The sequence below is a fragment of the Zalophus californianus genome, chromosome 8, assembly GCF_009762305.2.
Source record: "Zalophus californianus isolate mZalCal1 chromosome 8, mZalCal1.pri.v2, whole genome shotgun sequence".
Lineage (NCBI taxonomy): Eukaryota > Metazoa > Chordata > Mammalia > Carnivora > Otariidae > Zalophus > Zalophus californianus.
Window position 1 is genome coordinate 59,028,349 of NC_045602.1, and position 11,680 is coordinate 59,040,028.

At 34.3% G+C, this 11,680-nt stretch overlaps 1 protein-coding gene across 6 annotated transcripts in view; it reads left to right on the forward strand.

The window, feature by feature from the left end:
* The window catches only part of LOC113937823 (WD repeat containing planar cell polarity effector), a 435,562-nt gene extending 428,012 nt beyond the window's left edge, over positions 1-7,550 (forward strand). For all 6 annotated transcript variants that reach the window (XM_027622691.1, XM_027622688.1, XM_027622689.1 and 3 more), the window contains one exon: positions 6,706-7,550. In XM_027622691.1, the coding sequence (XP_027478492.1) occupies positions 6,706-6,756 (51 nt within the window). In that variant the 3' untranslated portion in view covers positions 6,757-7,550. The remainder of the gene's footprint in view (positions 1-6,705) is intronic.
* The last annotated feature ends 4,130 nt before the right edge of the window (positions 7,551-11,680 follow it).

Below are 11,680 nucleotides of genomic sequence, written 5' to 3' on the forward strand. Positions count from 1 at the left end.
TATATTTAATCCTTGCTTATTTTAACCATAACTTAGCTTTAGGCCTCATCAGAATATGGACTTCAATTCTAAGAAAATTCTTTGGGTAGAATCTGCTGGGTAATATATAGAAAGATCCAGGGTGTAAAGTTTTCTGATGCTTTGAATTAGCTGGCTGTTAAAACCTTTATTACTACAGTAACTACATTTTTCTCAAATAGTATATATTAGTGCCTATTTATAATTTCTTAAGAAAAAGTTTGTTCTTCAGATTTCCCTGTTCACATTCTCTTTCGTGAAAAACCTGAAAAAGGAATTATGTTCCATGTCTTAACTTGAAGTAACTACCATCTGAAGAACAATTATATTAGTCTTTCTGAAAACAAAAAAATGCTGACAATTTTTACCCTGCAAGAAGGCAGTTCCACAACTGCTTAACTCCTACTCATTTTAAAGTTTATAGACCATCTTCACAGTTATCTTACTAACCTCAGATGCCCTGCAATTTAGTAGACTGTTCTTTGATATAGTACACTTTAAGATTCTTACCCACTTTCTCCAGAACCATTTTAAAAAACACCCTAGCTGAGATACAGTTAAGAGTCAACCATGGTGAAGAAAAACAAATTAGAAAATTCATGAATGGTTAAAATGGCAAATTTTATGTAATGCATATTTCACCACAATAAAAAAAGTAAAGAAATAAAACCCACAGAGATCTAGCTGGCTCCTAGGAAGACTTTGGGAAGGATACTTTTGTAGTGACAAAAGCTGATGAAAAGAATTTGAGTTTTCCATTAAACTTTAATAGACAAATTTGGAAGAGGTTAACTTGGGCTTGCATGTTGGAATACATTTCTAGGATGGAGCATACCTCTTGTTGCCTACCATTGACTTCAGTCACAGACAAATAGGTAACAAACCATATAGTCATGTACCTATGTTGTCTGGCCTGTACTACTCATTGGCATACTGTCTGGAAAAAATCTTAGACTTGGAAATGCCAGAAACTCATTCTTTAAATGTGGAATTATGACAGATATACCAATCTGCTGTTTATATTGCTCTTTTGGCCCTTCTATCATCCAGGAAGGTTGATTCCAGCCAGAAGAGAGCAGTACAAACAGTACAGAGAGTGTATTTGTGTGTGTCTCTATAATGTCAATATGTAAATATTGGGGATACACACACACTTACATATACATTTATATGTAATATAGACATATATACACACATACATATATTCATATACTTACACATGTATATTTATATGTAATATATACATATATTTACATATAATATACATACATATGTATATATACATATATATTTACACATATATATCAATATATTTACATACTGACAATTATCCACTTTAATAAAAAGCATCCTATATAACTGAAGTTTAAGTATTCAATTTCTAAAAGTGTGATAAAAGCAATTTTGATTTTCATTGATACTACTATCATAAAGCTTATTAATCTACTTGATGGATAACAACATCTTCAAATATTTGTTGAGATATGATAAGTGCTAAACTATTCTCATATCTTTCCTCCAAAGAAAAATTTTTAAAAATGTTTTTAAGTGTATCAACATATTACCTAAAGAGGAGAGTTAGATAAACTATTAGGTAGAAAACGGAAGTGCCAACACAGCCCTAATACAGTGATCATTCTTCATAGATATAAATCAATTTATCTTAGTATCTATGACCTATCTACTTTCTGAAACATTTGGGGCAGAGTTCACAAAGTTATTTATATAATTACATAAAGCAAAATACCTAAAATACCTATAATACCATTACTCAAAGCAAAAATCAATTAAAACTTGCAAAGTAAGAGATGTTGTCGAATATGTGGGCTGTTATATATATAAATTAAAACAGAGTTTAACTCAGAATTTGGGGAGGCTAAGGCAAAAAAGGGAAATAGGTTTACTCTGGGAGATACCATGATATAATAGAAAGAATGCAAAACAAACTGAGGGTCACCGGAGGGGATATGGGTGGGGCGATGGGGTAACTGGGTGATGGGCATTAAGAAGGGTACTTGATGTAATGAGCACTGAGTGTTATATGCAACTGATGAATCACTAAATTCTACCCCTGAAACAAATTCTATACTATGTGTTAACTAAACTGAATTTTTAAGAAATTAAAAAAAAAAAAAATGCAGGATTAACAGGCAAACTATCTCAGTTCCAGTTTTGTTCCACTACTTCCTCAGAGCCATACCTCTTTATACCTATTTTCTAAACTGTAAAATGGGAATACTTATATTTAATAACATCACAGGACTGCTACATAAAATTAGGTAATGTGAAAGCATTTTATAAACTCCAAAACACCATTCATTATTATTGTCTTTACTGACTTAATAGTTTAAAGTATGCACATAGTAAATTCAACTGGATGGAAATGTTTTTCCAGCACTAGGAACACACTAAAGAATGTCTGTGTTAGAAAACTAAACATGTCTTCAAGTAGAGTTTTGAAAAAGAAATCCTATTCACATAGATGTTTTCACTATAAGCCTTCTATAAAAGCTGGAATTATACTGAACCACAATTCAGTGAAGGCAGTTCTGTAGAGAGGTGAGAGGACAAGCTCCAAGTGCATTCCTTTCTGATGGTTTACTTAACAGAGCAAGTTGGAAAATTAGATAGTTAGCTTATCTATTAGCCTGTCTCTCGTAAGTATCAGAAGCCTTAAGCCAACCTCTGGTAACTGCTAGATTGTAGTCAATTTAAGATTTCATTTTCTAGAAAAAGCATCAAGCACCACAACTCTGGAACACTGATTAAAAAAAAAATCCCTGTATGATCCAAATATGCAAGAAGCAGAGTTAACAGTCAATAGTGAAACTTGAGTAACTGGACAACTTGACTGCACAAGAAAGCATCTTGTGGCTCAGTCGGTTAAGCCTCTGACTGGGTTTCGGTTCAGGTCATGATCTCATGGGTAGTGGGATCGAGCCCTGCATGGAGGCAGGGGGTGGTCCATGCTCAGTGGGGAGTCTGCTTGAAGATTCTCTCCCTCTCCCTCCGCCCCTCCCCCCCACATGTGTGCACTCTCTCTCTCTAAAATAAATAAATCTTTAAAAGAAAGAAAGAAAGAGAAAGAAAAGAAAAGAAACAAAGAAAGAAAAGAAAAGAAGAAAGAAAAGAAAGAAAGAAAGAAAGAAGAAAAAAAAAAGAAAAAAAAAAAGAAGAAAGAAAGAAAGAAAGAAAGAAAGAAAAGAAAAAGAAAGAAGAAAGAAAGAAAGAAAGAAAGAAAGAAAGAAAGAAAGAAAGAAAGAAAGAAAGAAAGAAAGAAAGAAAGAAAAGGAAAGGAAAAGAAAGGAAAGAAGGAAGGAAGAAAGAAAGAAAGAAAGAAAAGAAAGCATCTCCTGTCACACAGGGGTGGGCTACTGGCATGCCTATAAACAAGAGTTTTAAATGACAAGTAAAGGCAATCCTAGGAGTGAATCATAAAGTAGCCTGTGGAACACATGTTCCCTGTTACTACATAAAGAAGCTGTAGTGGAAAAAAGCACTTCACAGAGATATAACTAAATTCTCATCCCAGTTCTGCCACTATATGAGTAACTTTGGATAAAAGACTTAACCTGTATGAACCTTGGTTTCCTCATCTGTAAAATGAAAAGACTGCAAATTAGGAAACTTTCTTCTATCTCTAAAACAGTATACTTCTGGGATTTAATTACTGTTGAACCAAATCAGAAATGTTGAATGAGACCATGAGGGGAAACCTAATATAAAATAATGAGATGATCGCTTAGTCTTAAAAAAAAATCTGTATTAAGTGAGGAACAGGTCAAAATCCAATTTGTAGCAAAGCAAAGCTTAACTTGTCTACAGAACGAGTTGTCTTGTCTACAGAATTTGTCTTATGGAAGTCTATGTACATTTAAAAGAGAGTGACCTGCTATTACCCAACATTAGGTAACAGCAAGAGGGTGTGGCTTAGAAAAATGTGCATAACTATATGTTGAAATCAAATGAGGGTCTGGGGAAAACCCTTTTGTTGCAGTAAATTATTACAGGAATTAACATGTAACCATTCAGTCAAGGGTGAGCACAATTTCAGCACATAATAAGATGAAGATCATCCTCCACTGAAACCATACTTCCCATTACCAAACAAAATCACCTCCTCCCAAGCCAGGAAAGAAACAAAGCAAAACTACCAATTCTACAGTGTTTATCCAGAGGCCTAAAATTTCATAAGCTCTGCTCCAATAATTCTATTTCTGCAACTCCATACCAAGGAAATAATCCTGAACACAAAAAAACCGCCATGCCTAATAAGGTCTATCACAAAAAAAAAAAAAAAAGGAATGTCTATCACTGAGTTATTTAAAAAAAAAAAAAAAGGAAATTAGGAATGAATATCAATTTAACCAAAAAAATAAGGAATGGTTAAATAAAGCTATAGTATTTAATGGACTAAAATTTAGCCATTAAAGAAAGACTGTGGGAGCACTGAAAAAAGTGTTCAAAGTAAGGCAAAACCCTCTAAAATATATAGAATTGTATATATAATATGATTTAAACTATATTTTAAAAAATAAAACATGTGGGGGGAAAAAAGACTGAAGCAGATACACGGTAAACCACAGTTTCATAATACTGGTGAGAATATGGGTAAATTTTTATACTTTCTGTGTTCCAAATTCTATTTAATGAATATACTTTTAAATAATAAATGAGTATACAAAACAATTATTTCATTAATCATCAAAATATTCTTCTAAGTTAAACAAGGTACAAGTCAATGTTATTCAGCATGGAACACATTATCATGGAAATCCTGGAAATGCCCTGAAGTAAGTCTTTTAAAAATAGGCTGAATTTTTAAGGAAACTCTTCAAAGCTTTTTTTTTTTTTTAAGTCCTGGGAGATTCTTGAGAAGTTAATTCCGAGATTCCTACTTTTTAATTTTTTTAAGATTTTATTTATTTTTGACAGAGAGAGAGCACAAGCAAGGGAAGCAGCAGGCAGAGGGAGAGGGAGAAGCAGGCTTCCCGCTGAGCAGGGAGCCCGATGCAGGGCTTGATCCCAGGACCCTGGGATCATGACCTGAGCTGAAGGCAGACACTTAACCGTCTGAGCCAGCCAGGAGCCCCAAGATTCCTACTTTTTAAAATGTAATTCTTAACATAAGACACTATGTATACATCAAGAATATGGCTGAACCAGATACTTCAAGTATACAAAATCTGGCCTTCCAGCAACAATTATAACCAGATATTAGAAAAATAAAATAATTTACCTAGGATCTCTGCCAGTTAGTTAACAAGACCAAAAGCTAAATCCAGCTTTCTTGATGACCATTCTACTGATGTACAGGATAGGTTTTTGCTATAGTGGTTTATAAGCCAAGAATTGGAACTTATGTTTTTTAAAATGCTGGTGTATTCAATGTTTTTTGTTTTAAAATTCAAAGCTACCTAAAACCCCTGAACTTGCCAGCACACACACACACGCCTCAGGCAATATTAAATTACTCATTCTTGTTACCTGTTTTTCCAGGTTGGGTTTTTTTTTTTTAAATTTTGTGTTAATCAGGATCCACAGACACATGCATACATACATGTTTCCCTTACTTGCCAACCCCATACCTGTTTTCTTCTAGAAATAACAAATTTCTGAAAGGCTTCTCTTACTAAAAAGAACTTTCAAATATAATTAATGAATAACTTTAAATTTTTTTACATAAGAGAAATGTCACCAATATGACATGTTAGTTTAAGTACCAACCACCATCCCTACGCTCTTTACTTTTCCCCTTTACCTTTCAACTCTAAGTAGGTTATCTCCAGACTTTCAAAAATGTCCCCACTGTACTGTTTTCTAAATAATATCATTCACCTTTGGTGCTATGTTTAAACATACTCCAATTTCAGAATCCTATCATAAAATTCTTTGTTTATCTATACTTAATGAGGTTGGGGGAAGGGGTGAAAGAAAGTTTAAAAATGGGAAATGGATGAAGTCCTTGCATCTATTTGCAGCTTCATAAAATTTTATGAAGGGCTTAGAAAACCATGATCTTGGGGTGCCTGGGTGGCTCAGTCGTTAAGTGTCTGCCTTCAGCTCAGGTCATGATCCCAGGGCCCTGGGATCGAGCCCCGCATCAGGCTCCCTGCTTGGCGGGAAGCCTGCTTCTTCCTCTCCCACTCCCCCTGCTTATGTTCACTCTCTCACTGTCTCGCTCTGTGTCAAATAAATAAAAATCTTAAAAAAAAAAAAAAAAGAAAACCATGATCTTTTCTATGAAACATTACCTGAAAAGCCACTATCAAATACTCAGTAAAACACCAAAATGAAGAAATACATGTTATATCAGACTTTTGAGAATAGACAGTATTGTAAAATCAAATAGGTAATAGGAAGAATCACAAATGAGGACCCACAGTTTGCAACTTTTCACTGTAGGGGCCTTCACATGCTTTCAAATCTCAACTAATATCCTGTCCTTCCTTCTTTGTCTTTTATGCTTCATATGTTATTTCTCTTTACTGACTTTTATTAATACTGTTATCAATATTTTAACAGTAAGAAAAATACACAGTTCTCTTATGTACATATATTTAGTGCATTTTATTTTGTTTCAATGTTTTCTGATATTTAAATTAAAATATTAAAGATATAAATATTAAGTCAATTATTGTTTACTCAAACATGATTTTAATTGTTTTTATTTGTTTTTACTTTCAGGAAATTGGAGATGGTGGTTCTCTCAGAATGGTTCACTTTGGCTTGGTATAAACAATAAAAAAAACTTCCTTTTTACTTAAAAAATTTTTTTTAATTTTTCACATCTAAATTTTTCATGGCCTGGTACAGATTAGAATCTCCCTGTACAGATTAAAAAGAGGAAAAACACTATGAATTAGTTAAGAGTTTTAAATTCAGAATATTCTCAAAATAAACTTCTATTAGTCTCAAAAACATGTAGCATAACAGCAGTGATCATAAGTAAAAGTCCTTAATTTATTTTCAATAATGTAAAATTTTCAAAGTTTCTTAAATTGTACATTAGGTGCTTAAAAAGTAAAGTATTTAAACTTGGTTCTCCCAAGTATTTTAAACATTTCTTGTGATCTTGTTTACATTATTCATTTGCATTATGAATAAGAAATTTATTATGCAAAAATTTCCACCCAGACCCAGGTCTCTTGAATTATTGCTATGAGGCAAAGAATGTCCCTTGGAGCCAGATACCATCTCTGCAGCACAGGTCAGGCATGCTTACTACCCAGTTGATAAGTTTTATTTTCTTATTTGGTAAAGATTTTATTGCTAAGTAATTATGCCAAACATGGGGCTCGAACTTACAACCCCAAGATCAAGAGCTGCATGCTCCACTGACCAAGCCAACCAGGTTCCCCACCCATTTGAAAAGATTTAAAGTTCCTTAAGCTCAGAGTTCCTATCCTTTACATAGCCCACTGTGTGCAGGTATCATCTGACCCTCTTTACATTACCCTGTGGGAATGGGCTTTGGAATCAATGCCCCCACCAAAAGTTGACACTCCAGCTACTATTACTATGAGTAATAAACTGTCTTTTGTTTCTGACTCTGGAGTCTCATGTCTTCTACCAGCATGAAACTGTTGCTTGGTAACTTCTTAGTTTACAAGTAGGGTAAAAATCTCAAACCCTTCATAGTTCTTGACACCCATTCATTAGCAGATAGCATATATTTTACAATAGTAAATGTCTAGAATAATCAACATCTTTTTCAAATGTCATACATGAGGTATATTATATATTTAAATGTTATAGTTAAAAGTTAATTAAGTTGAAGGCTTTTATACTTCAGATTTTTCTCCCTGCTTCCTATTCATCTGTACTTCTACCAGACGGTATGACGAAGAAAGGAAGTAAAACTCAAATTAGATTTTTCAGTTTGCTACTGCTCTGGAAAAGATTTAGTAATACATGGTATGTGAGCCATACTAAAAAGAGATGTATTTACCAGCAAATTTTCATTTTACTATTCCCATCCTTCTTTATCACAATAATCAAAAGTTAACTAATGTTTTTAAAGAAAAAATTGTATTGAGAAAGTATAGTTCTGTCAAGATTGCACACATTTTCTCCAAATTTTCTAATAAATAGTCATTAACTAAAAATACAAACCACATTTCCTGATCTACCATATCCTTTTATTCATTTCACCACAATCTTCCACAACGATGTGAGAGACTGGTAGAAAAGTTCAGTTTTATTTCTAGGTCCTATGTAAGTAGACATAGTCTATGCTAAATAAATATAGTCAATGCAAAAAAGTAAAAATTTAAATGAGACATTAAGATAAAATATACATATAAATAAAACTATTTGTCCTATATAATCATAATGATGATAAGTTTGCCAGTTACCTAAATGAAAACTAAACAATTTTAATTCTTAAATTGCCCATTTTCCCCCCTTCACATGCCTCTGGAAAAATTAACTCAAATATATAGAAAACCAAGTCTAGACAGTAGTAAGAATATATTATACAAGAGATCCTTGACAATATCCATCTATAAATGTTGTATTTTCCCAACACTGTGAACCTGGGGATGTTTACTAATTAATTATTCCAAGAAATTAATATTCCTGCTCTGCTACCACCACAGCTCTAAAGTGAGAATAGTGGCATAGACAAGAACAGCTTGGTAGCACATGCACTGAGAGGCTCACTTTCTCATTCAGGAATGGATCTATGAACTTTTCTGACTATTCTTCAAAATTCTCAGATCTCGAATAATTTCCACAATAATTCATATTAGCTATGACACTGTGCCTTTTACCAGAATAAACTGTTTGCAATACTTCTCTCTTAATGGTTTTGGTTCATTAAAAACCCAAATAACCCAAACTAATATTACATTTTTTCTTACCATCTATACAATAATAAAAATAAGAATTATCGAATTTGTAAGTAATATTATATTCTAAAACTTCATTAATTATATTTTTTTAAATATATAAAAACAGGGGCTCCTGGGTGGGTCAGTCATTAAGCATCTGCCTTTGGCTCAGGTCATGATCCCAGGGTCCTGGGATTGAGCCCTGTGTTGGGCTCCCTGCTGGGCAGGAGGCCTGCTTCTCCTTCTCCCACTCCCCCTGCTTGTGTTCCCTCTCTCACTGTATCTCTCTCTCTCAAATAAAATATTTTTTAAAAGAGATACAGCAATGGAATAGAATGATAAGCCCAGAAATAAACCCTCACAGATGTAATCAAATGATTTTGATTTTCAACAAGAGTACTATGACCATTCAATGGGTAAAGAACAATCTTTTCAACAAATGGTGCTGAGAAAACTGGATATCCACATGCCAACGAATGAGGTTGAACCTTTTCTTGCACCAAAGAAACTAACTCAAAATGGATCAAAGATCTAAACATTAAGACCTAATTTATATAATAAGACTCTTAGAAGGAAATATGGGGGGAAAGTTCATTACGTTGGATTTGGCAGTGATTTCTTGGATATGACACCAAAAGTACAAACAACAAAAGTAAAAATAGATTAAATTGAACATCAATATTTAAAACACTGTGACTCAAAAGATACTATCAACAGAGTAAGAAAGTAATCTACAGGATGGGAGAAATATTTACAAATCATGTATCTGGTAAGAACTCCTAAAACAACAACAAAAAAACAAAGAGCCCTATTAAAAATGGGCAAAGACCTTGAATAGACATTTCTCCAAATGTAATATATAAATGGCCAATAATCACATGAAAAGATATTCAACATCATTAATTATTAGTGAAATGCAAATCAAAACTAGAATGAGATACTACTTCACCACATTAGAATGGCTATTAAAAAAAAAGAAAAGAAAAACAAATGTCAGCAAGGATATAGAAAACTGGAACCCCTACGAACTTTTTTTTTTTAAAGATTTTATTTATTTATTTGAGAGATAGAGAATGAGAGAGAGAGCACATGAAAGGGGGGAGGGTAAGAGGGAGAAGCAGACTCCCCACTGAGCAGGGAGCCCGATGCGGGACTCGATCCAGGGACGCCAGGATCATGACCTGAGCTGAAGGCAGTCGCCCAACCAACTGAGCCACCCAGGCGCCCACCCCTATGAACTCTTGATTGTAATATAAAATGCTATAGCTGGTATGGAAAACATACAGTGGTTCCTCAAAAAATTAAAAATAAAATTGCCATCCAGCAATTTTACTTCTGATATATACCCAAAAGAATATAAAGTAGGGATTCAAATATTTGTATACCCATGTTCATAGAAGCATTATTCACAATAGCCAAAAGACGGAAACAACCAAGGTATCCAACAAAGCATGAATAAATTAACAAAATGTGGTATATACATACAATAGCATGTTCAGTCTTAAAAAGAAAGGTAATGCTGACAAATGCCACAGCATGGATGAAACTTGAAGACACTGTGCTATGTGAATAAGCAAGTGACAGACAAATGCTGTGTGATTCCACTTATATGAGGTATCTGGAGTAGTCGGATTCACAGAAGCAGAGAGGAGAATGTGGTTACCAGGGGCTGGGAGGTGGGAGAATCAAGAACTGTTTAACAGGTATGGAGTTTCAGTTTTGAGAGACAAAAAATTCTGGAGACTGGCTGCACAACAATGTGAATATACTTAACACTACTGAACTGTACACTTAAATCTGATTAAGATGATGAATTTTATGTTTATGTATATTTTATCACAATTTTTAAAATATGCATGTAACGGGGTACCTGAGTGGCTTAGTCAGTTAAGTGTCCAACTCTTGATCTCAGCTCAGGTCTTGATCTCAGGGTTGTGAATTCAGTATGGATAACATACAGGTTTACCTTATTATATGACCTTGAAGGCTCTGAAAGAAGTACACTGAGATTGGTTATCTTCTTAAAATAACTCCAAAAAAAGAGCTAAATTTCAGAAGTACCAAGGTTTTTCTAAATTTTAATAACCCAGAAGTATAACCCTATATAATAACACCAATTTGCTTTTTTAAAAAGTCATGGGGATTAAAACACAATTCTTAAAAAACTCACATTTTGGAGAATTTGGGAAGATGGTGAAGTAAGAGAATCCTGAACTCACTCATCAAGGCTCCAACTACATATAGTGTAACTCAATCTGAAAATGACCTAAAGACTAACAGACTAGCTCTTCCACAGCTAAAAATGTAAAGAAAAAGCCACATCAAGAAGGGTAGAAGGGGGAAAAAAAAAAAAAGAAGAAGAAGAGTAGAAGGGCCAGAGATGTGGCTGGGAATCAAAACCCTGGTGCAGTGACAAGCAAGTGGGATATCAAAAATGTAGAGGTCCTTCCTGAAGAGCAAGGGCAAAAAGCCCCACATTAGGTATACTCCCCACCTGGTGATCTGTGCTGGAAGGACAGGCCCCCATAACGTCTGGCTTTGAAAATCAGCAGGGCTTAACTCCAGAAGAACCGGAGGGCTATAGAACTGAGATTCTACTCTTAAAGAAACCAGCACATTATAGCATTCACTCCAACACCCAGAAGAGGGGCAAGTGTTCAAAAAGCACCTGGGCCCTACATGAAGAAAAATTTTGACTAACTTTAGAGCATGTGCTAGAGGGGCAGGGATCAGTAGGAACTTTCCTGGGAATGGAATTGCTGATGAGCACCATTATTCTTGACACTCTTCAGCCTCGCTAGCCCAACACTGGTGGAAGACAGCACTGA